Source organism: Gallinula chloropus (genome assembly GCF_964237585.1).
Source record: "Gallinula chloropus genome assembly, chromosome: Z".
NCBI lineage: Eukaryota > Metazoa > Chordata > Aves > Gruiformes > Rallidae > Gallinula > Gallinula chloropus.
This window is the reverse complement of record NC_140089.1, coordinates 23,219,891-23,239,286: the sequence shown is the minus strand read 5'-3', so window position 1 is coordinate 23,239,286 and position 19,396 is coordinate 23,219,891. Positions and strand designations below refer to the sequence as shown.

At 40.8% G+C, this 19,396-nt stretch overlaps 1 protein-coding gene across 1 annotated transcript in view; it reads right to left on the bottom strand.

Annotated features, from left to right (window-relative positions):
* Positions 1-1,165: 1,165 nt before the first annotated feature.
* The window catches only part of CSNK1G3 (casein kinase 1 gamma 3), a 61,630-nt gene continuing 43,399 nt past the window's right edge, over positions 1,166-19,396 (bottom strand). The window contains exons 10-12 of the mRNA XM_084278627.1: positions 18,982-19,077; positions 14,969-15,075; positions 1,166-2,015 (exon numbers count right to left, since the gene is read on the bottom strand). Of these exons, the coding sequence (XP_084134753.1) occupies positions 1,961-2,015; positions 14,969-15,075; positions 18,982-19,077 (258 nt within the window). The 3' untranslated portion in view covers positions 1,166-1,960. The remainder of the gene's footprint in view (positions 2,016-14,968; positions 15,076-18,981; positions 19,078-19,396) is intronic.

Below are 19,396 nucleotides of genomic sequence, written 5' to 3'. Positions count from 1 at the left end.
GAGGGTTGTGATTCATGGAGCAGAATCTGACTGGAGACCTGTGACTAGCGGTGTTCCCCAGGGCTCGGTGTTGGGTCCAGTCCTGTTTAATATCTTCATTGACGACTCTGATGAGGGAATAGCATCCACCCTCAGCAAATACACCGATGATACAAAGCTGGGAGGAGTGGCTGACATGCAGGAACACTGTGCTGCCATCTAGAGAGACCTGGACAGGCTGGAGAGCTGGGCAGGGAGAAACCAGATGAGGTTCAACAAAAGCCAAGTGTAGAGTTTTGCACCTGGGAATGAACAACCGTTTGTATCAGTACAGGCTGGGGGATGACCTGCTGGAGAAGAGCTCAGTGGAGAAGGACCTGGGGGTACTGGTTGATGACAGGTTGAGTAGGAGCCAGCAGTGTGCCTGGGTGGATAAGAGAGTCAATGGGATCCTGGGGTGCATCCGGAGGAGTGTGGCCAGCAGGTCGAAGAAGGTGATCCTCCTCCTCTACTCTGTCCTGGTCAGGCCCCACCTGGACTATTGTGCCCAGTTCTGGGCTCCTTGGTATGAAAAGGACAGGGATCTCCTGAAGATGGTCCAGAGAAGGGCTACGAAGATGATTAAGGGCCTAGAGCATCTCCCCTATGAGGAGAGGCTGAGTAAGTTGGGACTGTTCAGCCTTGAGAAGACTAAGGGGGGACCTAATTAAAGTTTATAATTATCTGAAGCAGGGGATGCAGGGGGAATCAGCCAGCCCCTTTTCAGTGGTCTGTGGAGACAGGACAAGGGGCAATGGCTGCAAGTTGGAGCACAGGAAGTTCCGCACCAACATGCGGAAGAACTTTTTCCCAGTGAGGGTGACAGAGACCTGGGACAGGCTGCCCAGGGAGGGGGTGGAGTCTCCTTCTCTGGAGATATTCAAGACCCGTCTGGACGCCTATCTGAGTGATATGTCCTAGGGAGCTGCTTTGGCAGGGGGGTTGGACCCGATGATCTCTCAAGGTCCCTTCCAACCCCTACAATTCTATGATTCAATGATTCTGAGACTCTATGATTACCTGGCACCTCCATATTCTGAAGTTAAAGATGTTGTCAACCATCAGTTATACAGGCTTTAATATTAATTCTGCTTTAACTAGCTCTACATTTATTTCTTTTATAATTCCACTGTAGATCCCCTTTTGAAAGTATTACTAATATTACTGGAAACACAAATAACAGAAAGTTCTGTGTTCTTCATACATTCTTCGCATTTCTGCTGTACTGCAATTCATTGTAGATGTAACAGAAGCAGGTCTTCAAACCCAGTGGTTACTGGAAATACTAACTATAGGTTCAGTAGTATTGCCAGCATCTAGAGAACCATCAACAATTAAATCAGACCCCTCAGTATCTCTAGACAGGGACTGTACCACAGTTTCACAAATGGTGTTTAATGTTGATACAATTTCACTATAGTATCAACAGTAACACTGGGAGAACAGGAAAAAAATCAGTTCAGCTGTGAGAAAATGGAACTTAAGATTTATTATTCTATATGGTTGTGCATTTGTATTTTTTATTCTGCATTTCAGTTTTGATACACTGCTACGTACTCAGGTACCAGATTTATAACATCCGTCTTCAGGTAAGACACAGTACTTCCTAGGACAGGAGAAACACTTTTCAAGTTTAGTTTTGCTGACGATGCTGTTCATTAGTACCATTTCATTGGTCCATTTATTGATGGTCAAAGCAGCACTCATATTTGACAAAACCTTAAAGCTTTCCGAAAAGATGAATTAAAGAAACAAAAGACAGATGCAGGAGCATCAAATCAAAGCACACAGGCATGGCATGTCTTCTAAGGGAGTCCTTGGAAAAACTGTGGTCATTACGGAGTTTGGTTCGAGAGGTTTTTTTTGTTTGGTTGGGTTTTTTTTAGATCAGAAGACACCAGTTGAACAAACAAGCAATTTCCAGTGTTCTGCTTGGTTCTAGTCATTTGTGGCGCTGAAGAGTTTTCCTTTTTCTCCGCTTGAAAAGACAGCAGCACCTGCAGGTATGACATGAATTACATATGACATAAAAATCACAAAACAAAACTCTGTTTACTGTATTTGTCTCACTTCAAGCATGTAGTTCAGGCATAAATAGCACAAGTAAGACACTGAGCTCCACTGCAAGTGACTGAATTATTAGTGAAAGAAACTGAAATCGAGACACCTTTGATACAGTTCTCTTGTGGAAGAAAAGTATCAAATGAAAAAAGCTGTAAAAACAATAACTATTAAGTTTAGAGTATTGTGTGAGGTTATTAAAACCACTGGCATTATAGGCTGACTTAAAAATGTATTTGTAAGAACAAAGAATGTTCTATTACCTCAGTACTCTTTCATGTTAACTGGCAATACGTTGAATACAAGGTTAAAACTGTGTCACATGAACTGTCACTTAATACACTGCTGTTGCTAACATAACAATTAACAGAAAACAATTTAGGCTTCGTCTACCAGAACTTGAAAAAAACTTTCCCTAAGGCTACTCCCCAAAATATTTTAGAAGGAAATGTTCATAAACAATGTAATTAATGCTCTTGTTCAGCACTGTGATGGATACTACTACAGTGAAAAAAAAATCGCAGCTTTAAGTACATTATACTGACATTCTTTCTCCTGCTTAATTACACACTACATGAAGGAAATTAAAACTGACAAATACTGAGAATTTCACTTAGCAAACAGAGACAAAAGGAAAAAGAAAGTAACAGAAAAAACACTACAAAAGGAAAACGAATTGGAAGGAGTTAGAGAGATGGGTACTACAAAGGAGGACTGCAGAAGTCCAGGAAGTATTTCTGAAAAGAAACTAAAGAGGAAAGCAACAAATACACAAAGAAAACTTTTTCATATGCACAAAATGTTTGCCTTATTTTAAGCAACTCCCAGCTTCTGACCACCTCCTTTAAAATTAAAGCTTCCATTTAGTAAAGCATTCAAAATTTGCAATTAAAACATACAAGCTGTCTACCTTTACAGAGTTGCCCCATGGAGTTCTGCAGTTCGGTTATTGAATTCTCACTTGCAGTGCTAAATGCTCAAGAGTCTTTTTTTAAACTATGAAGTACAACAGAAGTGAAAATATAAGTGTACTGCATCAATGCCTATCAGTAAGTCTTTTTACGTCACAAATATTCAAAAGAATTCTGCTGATTTAGTTTGGAATGTGGGAAATGGGGAAAACATTTGAAAGCCAGGGAGAATAAGGATCTAAAAATAAGTTACTACAAGGGTTGAGAAAAACATCCAAATAAAGGGGAGACAGAAGTTACCTTCTCAAAATATCCAAGGGCACCCTGTTGCTCAGTCACTGAAAAAGTAGCAGTGGGCAGAGGCAGACCAGAGCTGCTCTAAAGGTTACATAACTTTCAGCAGAAAAAAAACATTGGTTATTGATGGAGAAGCAGCCCAAAATTAAATAGGGGAAAACTACATGAATAAATATTTTTACAGCTAGCAGAAATATCATACTGTATTTATTACAGTACTTGTAGAAGAGACATAATTGTTTTTGAAGGCTAGAAGCCATGAACTGTGACTGAAATTCTCCCGTAACTACGAACCCATTTTCTCAGCATCCATCTACAACCACTAGCATCTGTTATCACTTAAGATTTGAATCTATAGGCCAATGTATATAGTCTGGTTTAGTTTAATCCTTCTTTCCCAAGTATTTTATATATGTATCTACAACAAACATCATATCAAAACCAAGTGGTCCCTCCCTTTCAACGTAAATTATCCTATGAATCTAAAATAAAGAAATCCTACCCTGGCCTGTTATGGTAAATCACTTTTTAACGTGTTTCAGATTAGGAGGCCTCAAAAATCTTACAGAAAAATGTTATCTCAATTCATAATTTTAATAATACACAGAGCACAAGTTACGTAAGTAAGCAGAGGAAGAGGTGAGTGTGGCAGACAATTTATATTCTAGAAAAACAACCCACAATTTTAACTTTTCACTGTTTAACCACATTTTGGTTATATGAAGCATGTCTCAACAGATCATACTTCTTAAATGTTTGTTTCTTAAGTGTTAAATGCATGCAAATCAAGGACTGTTTGGATGCTCTGTAATTCAAGGACACAGTAGGCTTTTCTTGCTTTCCTTCCTTGCTTCCTTGATCTTTTGTTCCTTCTCCACAGCCTAATTAGTTTGCAAGAAAAGCACTGTCAACCAGACAACAGCATCATGCAATGAGGAATTCAAGAGTTATACCTCTAACCAATATAATGCACTGCTTTTTTAATTTCTTTGTCTTCTGGAGCATAGTTTCTAATAAAATCTTTTTTTCCTTTTAAGTTACAAGAACTATTCAAACTGACTCCAGTTCAGATAATTTCACTAAATGCTGAAGACTTATCTGATGTGGGAAAATAAATCCCTTATTAATATATAATACATCTGAAAAGTGCTGTAAACCACTGGAGTAACTTGGAAACTTACTGAAATGTGTGTTAATCAGCCTAGAAGTGCTAGGCCTTCTTCCACGGCCAGATAAACATAATTTCAAAATATATGATCATTTACTTGGGAGCTAGACAGGTCAGATTACACTGCCTGATAAGAGATCTAATGAAAGACCTGTAATTCTAAAATTAGAGATTGATAGTGCATAATCTCTTGAAGAATGTAACTTAGAGAAATGCAGACATGTTCATAAGAATATTGTCACTAGAGGGTGTCATTATCACTCCTACATATATATATCACATTGCTTGAAGCCATATTTAAAGTTACAGGTAGGGGCATTATTATTGAGTATTAAACCACAAATTCATCGTATTATTCAGTAAACAAACAAAATATAGGTATAGAGATGCTTCAAAATCTGTAATTCTGGGAAGGAAACTTTCTTCTGTTTACAAAAAGCATTTTGTGACTGCTAATCTCTTTTACTGTAGGGTATTAAACATTTCTATAGCAGGCAGTGTAATACAGATTTATGAAACTCAAGAAGTAATTTTTCCTGGACAATATAAAGTGCCGTGAGATATGACCTAAGGTAGTGATCTCCATATTATGGTTACAAATATTTCTTGTCATACTTGAAATATTATCCTATCTATTTTCTATTAGACACCCTTCCCTCTACCATTTGTGCAGTCCCTTGGAACAACATGCTAAAGCAACTTCACTTCTCATTTGTGTTTAGATAGCTGTGCTTTTATATTTGCTGGTTAGCTTGTGGCAGCACTCTTCTGCAGGGTTATTAACAGGGGCTTGAAGTGGCAAAATAATGCAAGATACAAAAAGAACAAATCACATAATCTTGTCCTGTTTGCCTTTCTCTGTCCTTCCGTGACAGAGCCTTTTGGTTATCTAAGTTACACACGCTGCACAGAAGCAATTATTCTGATGGCTAGCAAAGGAAAGAAAGACTAATTGCTCAGTGATAACTGGAAGACCATCTCTGGAACATAAGACCTACATGTGCCGGGGCAGAACGGTCATCAAGTTGGTTTTCTCCCTGCTACTAAATCCCAGTAAGAATTAACTTAAATAGGGCTACTTTTCTTTAAAAAAAACAAACCTCAAAATTCACCCCTCAAAAAACCCCAAAGCCCAGAACCCACTGCTAAGTCATGCCTGCTGCACAGCCACATTGGAGAAGCACGAAGGCATAAGATTTAGAATATATACTCTATGAATATATATTCTAAATGTGAGTACATAAACATATATCAAGCAATGGAACTGTGGGATGAATGTCCCAGAACAATAAAACGCTTACTGAAAAAAAATCCTTACACTTTCTGATTTAAAGCAGCCTACTGAAATTGGTAGCAAAAGATCTGATATTCAGCTAAACAGTATTTGAGTTCATAGTTAAAATCACACGATAGGACAACCTTCCCTTTATCCTTTAAACTAAGATATAGCCAAGCCAAGCTTGTAAAAACTATGAAAACTTCTAGAACAAATAATTAAACGTTTCTAAAAAATACTCAAGGTTGTTTCCTTGGAGTATGAGGAAATGTTACAAACAAAAGATACCAGCAAGACAAGTTAACTCTATTCTTATTTTCACATTGAGAAAAGACCATGAAATAGGCACAAATTGAGTGTTTAGATAAAACAATGACTCCTTAACACCAAAGATGTCTATATCACAGACATGAAAGAAAATGCAAAATTACCTAAAGCTCTTTAAGAAGCTGTTACTGAGAAAATATGCACGCTGATGTCTGATAGCAATGCTGGGGAGGGATTGTGTATGTGTTGCTTTAATTAGTGCTGAAACTGAAAACAAATTTCTATACCCCAAAAAAATAATGAATGATGAAACTGAGTTTAAATAAACACCACTGGAAAAACTAATTTGTGTGTTTCATATTGAAAAATACTAATAGGTAGTATAATTGATTTTCTATGATTTTATGATAAATAAAATATTTTTTATGTAACAAAATCAGTAAAGATTAGGCAGGAAAGTTCAAGGATAGCGTATTTGTCCATCAATCATTTACATCAGAGGAAATGACCTATACTTTTAAAGCAGCTCCCATATGTTGGCTTCTGAGAATCCTCTTACTTTCTGTAGATAACTAATCATAGGTTTAATTGTGCTAAGCATTACTCAAAACTTGTGAAATGTATTCCTGTGTGTACAGAAACTGTGCACCAGGCAGTTTATAACTGCACTTACCAAAAAAGAGGGGATAAGGAATTTCTTTATGTGCAGCCTACCAAAATTCTTGCTTTTTGGGATTTTTTGCTGTGGCTTTTTTGGTTTGGTTTTGGTTTTGTGGGTGGGTGGGGTTTTTTTAAATATACATAAGAAAACTCAATTCTTGCCAGTAAAATAGTAATACAGTATTCTGCCAAGATGGCAGATAAAAACTGGTCTTTTCAGTGCTCAGAAAAGCTAGTACACAAGTGTGGTACTGTCCTGGTTTTGGTCAGGATGGAGTTAACTTCATTTGTAGCAGCGGATGGAATGCTGTGTTTGAGAGTTAAAATGAAAGCAGTGCTGATAACACCCTGATGTTTCTAGTTGCTGTCAGACAGTCAAGGACTTTCTCAGCTCTTCTTGAGAAAGGAGGGGCGAAGCCAGGACAGGTGACCGAACTGACCAAAGAGAGTATTCCATGCCAATTACGTCCTGCCCAGGATATCGGGGGGCTGACGGGAGGAAGGCCGAGGGCGGCTCCGGGACACGTGGTTCTTGGGGGACGGTCGGATTCTGGGACGGCTCTGGGTGGCACGGCCTGAGTTGTGGGTTTGGTGAGAAACTGCATTGTGTATCAACAGCTTCATATATTTTTGCTCTGAAGTCCTGTTAGCATTGTTATATTGTATCTTTCGGTTATCTTAGAAAACTGTCCTTATCCCAACCCACGGGCCTTTTAGTTTCTTGGTTTTGGGGTTATTTGCCCCTTCCTTTTCCCTTCCCTTGCCTCTCACCCTCCCTTCCCTCTTCCCCTGCTCTTTTCCTATAAGGAGCAGGCAGCTGCGTGGATCTCGGCCCTCAGCCGGGGTGAAACCACGACAGTCTTTTTGGCACCCAACGTGGGGCTCGATAGGTTGGGATAACGGTAGATCTGACCCGGACCCGATTGTAATTAAGACAAAGTTGTGATAAGCACTTTGGTTTAAGCAGTCTCTGGTCACGATGTTCTGGTATTTAGTGATACCAATGATCGTGAACTTGGGCTGGTATTTGTATGAGATTTTGCTGCCCTGTCTATTCTTTGGACAGGGAGTGGTTAATAACGGCAGCTGGTATTGTGGGAGTACAGAAAGAAATATCTACGCTGCTTTCTCTTCCTTTGGGCTAAATACAACAGCTCTGGTAACAGGTATGGAATATTTCCAATACCCCTGGGATATTCAAACTAGCATTTTGCTGTTGTTATGTTTGGTGCAAATGGTTCAGCTTTTGTTAAATATGAAGCAAAGGTTTATGAATACCACTCAAGAGTGTTCTGCGAGGCCAGATAATCACGAGTGGCAGGGTATGTGGCAGAGTATGGGCAATTACCTAGGCACTTTCTCATGCCCAATGGTTTGGAGTTTCACCCCTGAACAGTTACAGGACTCTGATAAAGTGACTGCATATCTGAAAAGACATTGCTGTAACTTTCCCAGAGATGCACAGCTTACTGCACTGTGCTGGGCCCTGGCCACTATTTACCAAACACTGCTTGACAGCAGGCAGCACTGTCAGTACTGTCAGCAGTGTCAGAGGGAAACGAAGGAAAACAGACCCGCAGAGACTGTAGCTGCTGCAACCCCTATGACTGGCAGTGCAGCTGCTGAGGCCACTGTAACTTCTGTGACTAGCACTGTGGCTACTGCAACCTGCCCAACCGATGCTGCAGCTACTGCTGCCCCTACAGCAGATACTGCTGATAAAACAAAAGACCACCCCATGCCAGTGTCTGTTGCTCCTGTATGAAAGAGGAAACACAAAAAGAAAGTTGTTCTTGTAGTGAAGGAAGATGAGGATGAATCGGGGCCATCTCAACCATCTCAGGATAAGGCAGAACCAGAGGTTGTTGTTACATGATCCCTGACCCTGAGTGAGCTGCGTGAGGTTCGAAAAGATTTCAGCCGCCACCCCAGTGAGCACATCATCACTTGGTTGCTCCGATGCTGGGATCACGGGGCCAGTAGTCTGGAATTAGATGGCAGGGAGGCCAAGCAGTTGGGATCCCTAGCTAGAGAAGGAGGCATTGATAAGGCAATTGGGGAAAAGCCTGAAATCCTCAGCCTCTGGAGACAATTACTGTCAAGTGTGAAGGAAAGGTATCCCATAAAGGAATACATTACATGTCAATCACCCAAGTGTAACAACATAGAGGCAGTTATCCAGCACCTGAGAGAATTAGCTGTACGGGAGATAATTTATTATGATCTGGACAACTGAAAGCTTCCCTCTGATCCTGATGACGTCCTATGCACTCCAGATATGTGGCGTAAGGTTGTACGAAGTGCACCAGCAGGGCACACCAATTCATTGGCATCAATGGACTGGAGTGATGTATATCCGCCAACCGTACATGAGGTGTTCTGCCGACTCCGAAATTATCAGGACAATGTTTCCCTCTCTGTGATCGCAGCGGTAGAGAAACTGGTCAAATGACTTGACAAAAACGTGTCCAACTCCCAACCCGTATGGAGTAATGTTGCAGCTACTGGGAGAAAGCGTCCATCATCCCAGAAGGGAGGATACAGTAGGTACACACCGCAAGAGATGCTGTGGTTTTACCTGCGTGACCATGGTAAGGACATGATGAAGTGGGGTATGCAGCCCACCTCAGCCCTTCAAGCACGAGTAAATGAGCTGCGAGGCAAAAGGATCGCACAACGCGGTTCTGCCAGGAGGAACGCTGCACCAGTGAACAGCCAATACAATCAGCGACAATAGAGGGGCCCTGCCTCCAGCCAGGTGGAGGAGAGGGATAACCGTGTTTATTGGACTGTGTGGATCCAATGGCCTGGCACATCAGACCCACAAGAGTACAAGGCTCTGGTGGATACTGGTGCCCAGTGTACGATAATGCCATCGAATCATGTTGGGACAGAACCTGTTAGCATTTCCAGAGTGACAGGGGGATCCCAACAATTGACTGTGTTAGAGGCTGAAGTGAGCTTAACTGGGAAGGACTGGGAGAAACACCCAATTGTGACTGGCCCAGAAGCTCCATGCATTTCAGGTATGGATTATCTCCGTAGAGGGTATTTTAAAGACCCAAAAGGGTACCGATGGGCTTTTGGAATAGCTGCTTTGGAGACAGAAGAAATTGAACAATTGCGTGCATTGCCTGGACTCTCAGAGGATCCTTCTGTTGTGGGGTTGTTGAAGGTTGAAGAACAGCAAGTGCCAATTGCTACAACGACAGTGCACAGGAGACAATACCGTACTAACCGAGATTCCCTGATCCCCATCCATAAGCTGATTCGTCAACTGGAGAGTCAGGGAGTGATCAGCCGAACCCGCTCACCCTTTAACAGCCCCATATGGCCAGTGCGGAAGTCCAATGGAGAGTGGAGGCTGACAGTGGATTATCGTGGCCTAAATGAAGTCACTCCAGGTATGAGTGCTGCTGTACCGGACATGCTGGAACTGCAGTATGAACTTGAGTCAAAGGCAGCCAAGTGGTATGCCACAATCGACATTGCAAATGCTTTCTTCTCAATACCACTGGCGCCAGAGTGCAGGCCACAGTTTGCTTTCACTTGGAGAGGCATCCAATACACGTGGAATCGTCTGCCCCAGGGGTGGAAACAGAGCCCCACCATCTGCCATGGACTAATCCAGACTACACTGGAAAAGGGTGAAGCCCCAGAGCACTTGCAGTATATTGATGACATCATTGTATGGGGCAATACAGCAGAGGAAGTATTTGAGAAAGGAAAAAGGATAATTCAAATCCTTTTAGAAGCTGGTTTTGCTATAAAGCAAAGTAAAGTCAAGTGGCCTACGCAAGAAATCCAGTTTTTAGGAATAAAATGGCAGGATGGGCGTCGTCAGATCCCAATGGACATTATCAATAAAATAGCAGCTATGTCTCCACCAAGCAACAAAAAGGAAACACAAGCTTTCTTAGGTGTTATAGGTTTTTGGCGAATGCATGTCCCAAACTACAGTCTCATTGTGAAACCACTTTACCACATGACTCAGAAGAAGAATGATTTCCTATGGTGCCCTGCGCAGCAACAAGCCTTTGAGCAGATCAAACACGAGATAGTCCATGCAGTGGCCCTTGGGCCTATCTGGACAGGGACAGATGTTAAAAATGTGCTTTACACTGCAGCCGGGGAGAATGGCCCTACCTGGAGTCTCTGGCAGAAAGCACAAGGGGAGACTCGAGGTCGACCGCTGGGGTTTTGGAGTCGGGCCTACAGAGGATCTGAGGCCAATTATACTCCAACAGAAAAGGAAATACTGGCCGCCTATGAAGGGGTTCGAGCCGCTTCAGAAGTGATTGGAACTGAAGCCCAGCTCCTCCTGGCACCCCGACTGCCGGTGCTGGGCTGGATGTTCAAAGGGAAAGTCCCTTCTACACACCATGCCACTGACGCTACGTGGAGCAAGTGGGTTGCACTAATTACTCAGCAGGCTCGAACAGGAAACCCTAATCGCCCAGGAATTGTGCAAGTGATCACAGACTGGCCTGAAGGCAAAGATTTTGGGATGTCACCAGAGGATGAGGAGGTAACATGGGCCGAAGAAGCCCCACCTTACAACAAACTGCCAGAGAATGAAAAGCAATATGCCCTTTTCACTGATGGCTCCTGTCGCCTTGTGGGAAAGCATCAAAGATGGAAAGCTGCTGTATGGCGTCCTACAAGACGAGTAGCAGAAGCCACTGAAGGAAAAGGTGAATCAAGCCAGTTCGCTGAGGTGAAAGCCATCCAGTTAGCCCTGGACATTGCTGAGAGAGAAAAGTGGCCAATACTCTACCTTTATACTGATTCATGGATGGTAGCCAATGCCCTGTGGGGTTGGTTGCAGCAGTGGAAAAAGAACAACTGGCAGCGTAGAGGCAAACCCATATGGGCTGCTGATTTATGGCAAGATATTGCTGCCCGGTTAGAGAAGCTGGTTGTAAAGGTACGTCACGTTGACGCCCATGTGCCTAAGAGTCGGGCCATGGAGGAACATCAAAACAACCATCAGGTATGTAAGGCTGCTAGGATTGAAGTGGCTCAGGTAGATCTAGACTGGCAACATAAAGGTGAATTATTCATAGCTCAATGGGCTCATGATTCCTCAGGTCATCAAGGGAGAGATGCAACATATAGATGGGCTCGAGACTGAGGGGTGGACTTAACCATGGATGCTATTGCACAAGTTATCCATGAGTGTGAGACGTGTGCTGCAATCAAGCAAGCGAAGCGGTTGAAGCCGCTTTGGTATGGAGGACGGTGGATGAAATACAAATATGGGGAGGCCTGGCAGATTGATTACATCACCCTCCCACGAACCCGCCATGACAAGCGTTACGTGCTTACGATGGTGGAGACAACCACCGGCTGGCTAGAACCATATCCTGTACCCCATGCCACTGCCTGGACACAATCCTGGGCCTTGAAAGGCAAGTCCTATGGCGACACGGCACCCCAGAAAGAATCAAGTCGGACAACGGGACTCATTTCCGAAATGCTCTCATAGACACCTGGGCAAAAGAGCATGGCATTGAGTGGGTGTACCACATTCCTTATCATGCACCAGCCTCTGGGAAAATTGAACGATATAATGGGCTCTTAAAGACTACCCTGAAAGCGATGGGTGATGGAACATTCAAACATTGGGATACACATTTAGCCAAAGCCACACAGTTAGTTAACTCTAGGGGATCCACCAATCGACCTGGTCCTGCCCAGTCAAAATTCCCACATACTGTAGAAGGAGACAGAGTCCCAGTGGTGCATATGAAGAGTATATTAAGGAAGACGGTTTGGGTCATCCCTGCTTCAGGCAAAGGTGAACCCATGTCTGGGACTGTTTTTGCTCAAGGACCTGGTTGTACTTGGTGGGTAATGCAGGAGGATGGAGAAGTTCGATGTGTACCTCAAAGGGATTTGATTTTAGGTGAGAATAGCCTAATTAATGTAGAAACTGTATTACAATAATTGCTAAATAACCCATTACTGTACATTCGTTATTGCTATTATTGCTGTATGTTGTTGTATGTTGTACCAATGGAGTTACAGCCGGAGTCATACAAGTCAATGAAGGAAGAGTGCCACAATGACAGGACCAAGACCTGTTTTTCCAAGAACTTTTTCCTCCTTCCCTTTGAAAATGAACATTTTTAATTCACAGACTATGAACATGGACCATGTCAGGTGTATCGGTCGAGAGCCCGAGATGCAGCATGCAACGATCCAATGGCGCATACTGACACCATGAGAGTCTGTTACGACGAATGAAGCCTGAAAATCATCATGGACTAAATGTTCATTCACTCAACAAACTCAGAGGAATGGTCCATAGACTAAGGGAATAATACCTGTATGCACGTGTGTGTATATATGTGTACATACATATATGTGTGTCTGAAACAAGAAACTGGTTGCACCCAAAAGAAATGGTTGGATTTGGTCATGACGTAAATGGTATGGAATAAGGGGTGGATAATGTCCTGGTTTTGGTCAGGATGGAGTTAACTTCATTTGTAGCAGCGGATGGAATGCTGTGTTTGAGAGTTAAAATGAAAGCAGTGCTGATAACACCCTGATGGTTTTAGTTGCTGTCAGACAGTCAAGGACTTTCTCAGTTCTTCTTGAGAAAGGAGGGGCGAAGCCAGGACAGGTGACCTAAACTGGCCAAAGAGAGTATTCCACGCCAATTACGCCCTGCCCAGGTTATCGGGGGGCTGACGGGAGGAAGGCCGAGGGCGGCTCCGGGACACGCGGTTCTTGGGGGACAGTCGGATTCCGGGACGGCTCTGGGTGGCACGGCCTGAGTTGTGGGTGTGGTGAGAAACTGCATTGTGTATCAACAGCTTCATATATTTTTGCTCTGAAGTCCTGTTAGCATTGTTATATTGTATCTTTCGGTTATCTTAGAAAACTGTCCTTATCCCAACCCACGGGCCTCTTAGTTTCTTGGTTTTGGGGTGATTTGCCCCTTCATTTGCCCTTCCCTTGCCTCTCACCCCCTCCTTCCCTCTTCCCCTGTTCTTTTCCTTTAAGGAGCAGGCAGCTGTGTGGATCTCGGCTATCAGCCGGGGTAAAACCACAACAGGTACAACACATGTCTGCATTTACAATTTTAACTACACATGCACATCAGTCTTCCACACCAAAACCAGAACATGCATAACAATCACTTCAAGAAAAAAAAATGTACTTTGGAAAATACCTATTGCTATTAAGGAATGCTTACTGGAATTTTCTGCTACTAATGTAGCCTTCATACTTGGTGCCTCTATTTGATGATTGTATCTATACCCTTGTAAAATCCTATTCCAAGAACAATTACAGAAGAAAACGTTGGAAGTTATACTGCCCTTAGCTATCAAGAGTATTTTTTCTGCACTATTTTGCAAGTATGACTTTACTACATAGATATACATGTACATTAGTTGTCCATTTCAAGTTAACTGACCATAATATTTTCCTCTTTCATTACACTGTAACTTTAAGGAACCCTGAAGTTATGTTTTAGTAATTAGTCAGCAAGTTGTCACGGACTAACACTCTGGCAAATACTATGTTTAGACATAATAGCCAAAGTGCAAACATCTGCTAGTATTTATTGCTTGTTCATGTAAGTGAGTTATTTTCTAGATGTTAAAACACTAGCTGAATGCTACAACATTTGAAAATAATATCTTCCCCTCTGAAACAGGATAGCAAGTAAGAAAAAATACTTTACTGCCCACTAAAAGGGATTAAACAAAGTATACCACAGACTACAAAAGTTACAAGCAAGCAAGACTTGAAGCAGGCAAAATAGCTCCTGAAGGTGGCTGTTTGTTTGTAAAAACAGTTGTCTCACAAAATTGAAACATGTTTTGCGATTTCCAAATAGACTTTCTATTTTAATGTTCTCTGAAATAACGAGTTTTAAACCAAGTAACAAGAACAAAGCCCCTGGGGCTATTTCTGCCCGCCTATGCTGTAAAACTCACCACATGTTCAACACTTTCTGGCAGCTATACAGAAAGAGAGTAAGGAAAAAAGATAATCAGAATACTACAAGAGGGAGAATTTTACATCATTCATACATAAATTTAAATAATTATTTCAAAATTACATAACTACCAAAAATGCATGCATTTCTCTAGTAGACGCAGCTATGTTATTGAGGGCTCCGCCTAAAAAGCACAAACAATGGAAAATATTCATACACAAAATTAAATATAGCGCTAGTTTTGCATGTCACCAGTGGCTATTCAGTTTAGACCATTTAAGTAATTTTTTTTTATTTAAAATCTTCATAAAAAAAATGCACAACATCCAATAAATATAAACAGATGGACATACTTAGTTTCATCAAGTACTTCTACTTCTGCAGGAGCTGTGATGGGTGCATTTGAACGGCCTGCAGTTGGGTCGTCTGTGTTCAGTTCTCCATTTGTTGAGCTTACTACCTGAAACCACCAAAAATACCTGAAATTATGCAAGTGCCCAACATACATTTGTCAATTCCTAAAGTTATAATACATCTTAAAAATGTCAATATTTTTTTAATTCCATAATTTTTTAATTTCAATAACGGTATCTTTTCCAGGCTTTATTCCTGCACCCCTGTGCTACTGCCATTTTTCTTTCATATATACTAGTGGAACTGACATCTATATGACACATTCAAAGCAAGTGGACTAAGCAAAGCAATTCTGTTGATCAGGTTTGCTGATCTTCCTAATCGCTTTTCAGAGACTTAAGTGAAGGCACTATCCCCTTACTTGAGATCAATTTGGACACTCTTACCCTGCTTCTTTAATGTTCTTAAGCCCTCAGTCTCCTTCTTTGTATGTCCTGATTCAGTTGTATCTCAATGAGTACCCACCAGAAAAATAAGACATTCTCTGCACATAAGAGTGTAGGTGGTGTTTGGTTGTGACTCTTATGACATCTATAAAGTAGAATTTTCACAGGGACAGAAATGTGTTTGGGTTAGTGCTTAGACACTGTTTAGTTTAGAGGTAAATATATCAACTTGTTTTTCTAAAAACTCTGCTTCTGAATAAGGTCTGAAGGACTGATAAACATTCTGCTCAAAAGCATCCTTAGAGAAGAGCTGAAAGACTGATCAAGAGGAAACATCCTCCCCAGAGGGTGCAAGAGCTGGGGCACGGCTGGAGAGGCCTGAGGGCAACAAAAACTGGGGGGAAGGGACAGGTGGCAGGGGGAGACCACGACCACCCACCTAGTTCAAGGCCTATGCAAATGACACTCCCAGACCTTCAAGGACCACGCATGCTGATTTGAATATGCTTGACCAATACTAGATGATGCATTAATTACTAACCAATCGGTGAAAATTTAGACAGGTTTTTCTACTCCTGTAACAAAAGAAAGAGGTTGTACATTCTGTGTGCAGTGTGCTGGTTGGGTGGAATCACTACCTAGCACCCATCTCTGTGCAGACAAGGAATAAATCCAATACCTCTCCTCTGTCTATGTAGTAGTGCACTGCACACCAGGTAACAACCACACTTTTGGGACAACAGTTTGGGAGCACAAGAACACTTAACTGACATTAAAGGAAAAAAAAACCTGGATTCATCTTCATTCCTATTAATTTCCTCTCAAATCCCTTTGTAAATTCGTGAGTGAGCAAGACAGCTCTCGTTCTCTGGGAATGTTTGTTTTGACTTTAAACCAAATAGAACCAAATATTCTGACTCTCAGTTCCTGTCAGCTTTCTGCAGGAAAAATGGAGTTATTCCAGAGGCTTCTCTCTTACTCACCTCACAGAATCTGCCAGGAAGATGTTTAAGTGATTACCTGGTCAGCACAGCTGACAGTGCTAACTAACTTATTAAAGGGGTCTACTAGCTACAATGCACAGCAATTGCTTGACCAAGCAGCACGGTACAAAAAGAGAGGAGCCTGCAGAAAATATCTGTGAAACATAATCAGCACCAGAAAAGCGAACAAATGGTACTTTGCAGTTAGGGATTCTTACCAGCTGCTGCCTGAAGGACAGACATTAAGGTAGAAGAATTGGGAGGGGAGGAAAGGAAAGCCATCATCATAATTGTTATTTCCCATACCCATTCCAAGCTCTTTCCTAATGTAGCAGTTATATCTCATCTATTTATAACCAGATGTAGTGGTCTGCCCACTGTGGTTTGCTTTGTGCTTCCTACTGTAAATCAGTAAGTACAGATGTTGGAAAGTTTGCCACACTTAAGCCATCTGGCATGCTATATGCCTACATCACGCTGAGCTTTCTTCTTGTTCCAGTTTCTCTAAAATAAGATCCACTGCCAAACCTGCCCCACTAGCTCCCCACCATGAAGTAATAAAAGATGTCTGAGATTGCAAGGATCTAATTGCTTAAATTTTGATTAGTATAGCTGAAGGAATTCTGGGAGACTGAACTTGATTTTTGTCATGACAGGTAAGCCAGCCATGGCAATTAGGAATCCATATAAACTAGCTAGCTAATTGTGCAACTTAACAGGATGATTCAGTTACTGTCACTACAACTAAGGGGAATCGGACAACAGTCAAGGGTTCAAACTTCACAACAAAACTGAAGATAGTACATAGTTTTATAAGTGCCTTCAATGAAGAAGCACAACCACTTCACATTAAAAAGCAACGTAATTAAGTTGGCTTGAAAATATCCTTCTGTACACCACCTGATCTTCAAAGACACACCAAATGGCTGCAGTTCCACACACTGCTCTTTTTACACAGCAAGTGTTCAGCCTCAACACATCTAAGTGATCTGAACTCCAAATGAACATACCATTTGAAAAAAAAACAGAGCCCCAAAAAAACCCCATTATATTAGCAGAAAGAAATAGTATTAATATTTCCTAGAAGATGTTCTCCCAGCCACTAAAAGTTATTTAACATATATTGCAATGGAATAAAGTCTCTTGCAATTCTTATGTTTTGCCTGAGAAAGAATAAAAGTTTTCTTAAGTGCTATGACTGCCAAAAGAATAGGACGATATACAACCTAGATGTTCTACTAACTGGAATTGAACAAGCGACATTTTAGTAAATAAAAAAAAAGATGATGTGATATTATTGATAATATTAATAATATTATTAACATTAATTTTATTAATAATAATAATACCACCTAAAACAGGTAATAAGAAATTAAGACATTGGGAGATACAATTTCAAATCCATTTCTGATTCCACATTATATACTGCTCCCAAAAGATAAATTAGTACCTTTAAAACTAATTTTATTAAAGGAACTATTGCAATTCAGGTTAAATACGTATTTTCAAAATATTTGTTACAGGAAAGCATAGAACTATTTGTTAACTTTTCTTTATATATAGCAATAAATATAATCTATTAACTTTGCTTAAATGATAGTAGTTTCTAAAGCAGCAAAATTTAGAAAATGTGGTTTGAATTGAGTTTCCAGGCATTTAAAAAAGATACAGAATTATCACACTTGTGAGCCACAACACTGCTTTCTTTACCCCACACTTCTTGTTCTTTCTTCAGGCACTGACAATGTTTTCCAAAAGAAAACTTCAGGAAATACATATGTAATTTAGATTGTCAGAATCAAAAATGCAGCAGACAAAAAAAATTACCCAGGTAACACTTAAAAAAGCTAAATTATTTTCATTTTTAACGGAAAGCTCAAAACCTCATGTAGACTTTGCAGCCAGCATTTTGCATCTTTCTTTAGACTTCATGTACTATCCCAACCACCTTGCCCTTACACATATTCAAAAGCCAAGACACCAAAAAGTACAATTAAGGATTTTTTTTTGAAAAAAGCTTTTTGAAGATTAAACAAAATAATTGAAGGAAAAACTATTGGATTCTACTATTTTTTACACTGATAAGTGTGAAGTACTGCCCTGGGAAACATTTTTAGTCAACCGTGGTTGATAAAATTGTATCTACTTTACTGTTGTAGTATAGTTTAAGCCAGAATCACTACTTAACACTTCCATGTGAAGTTTGCTTAAGAAATAAGGAGCATGACTGGAACAACACTGAATTCACTCAATACTGCTTTAGTTGCTACTGTAACTAAATAACATACTGATATCTAAACTTCAGTTGTTTGCACTGATCTAAGTGTACAGTCCCTCAGGAACAGATAGTTCATTGTTATAGGCTTTCACTAAGAAACATGTAGCAGAAATACCACATGCAAAAAGATGTATAGTCTTCAGCACCTGTTTTGACTACAGTTTGGCAACTGTGAAGTAGGGAATAATCGGAACATTCTGAACATTACTGGAAACGAAAGCAGGAATCATGTCATGCAACTCTGAAAACTAGGATTATATAATACAAAATGACCAATTTAAGCCATGCAAAGATGCAGAAAATACCTGTACCGAGCCACCATGTCTGTCAGCTGCTAGGTGAGCCCTCAAATGATGGGGATTGGCTTGCTGTGAGTCCCAAGCTGCCCTATGGTCTGTTGACTAATTTTTAAAATGCATTAGGAATATACACAAAGGAAGAAAAAAAAATCAAAAACCAAACAATTAATTATTATTGTATATTATTTTTCAGAAAGTATAAGCACTACATGCTCAATTCCTATAGAGACTATACATCAACACTATCTGCATACTTACATATGCCTAAACACACATCTTCGTAAAGAAGTAAAATTCAAAATTCCTAGTAAGAAGCAAAGTCCACAAAAACAACCCTGTAATTTGGCTTAGCTAAATGGACACAAATCTAAATTCCTAACGTTTTTACCACCTTGGTCATTATCCTGGTTTATAAAAAAAC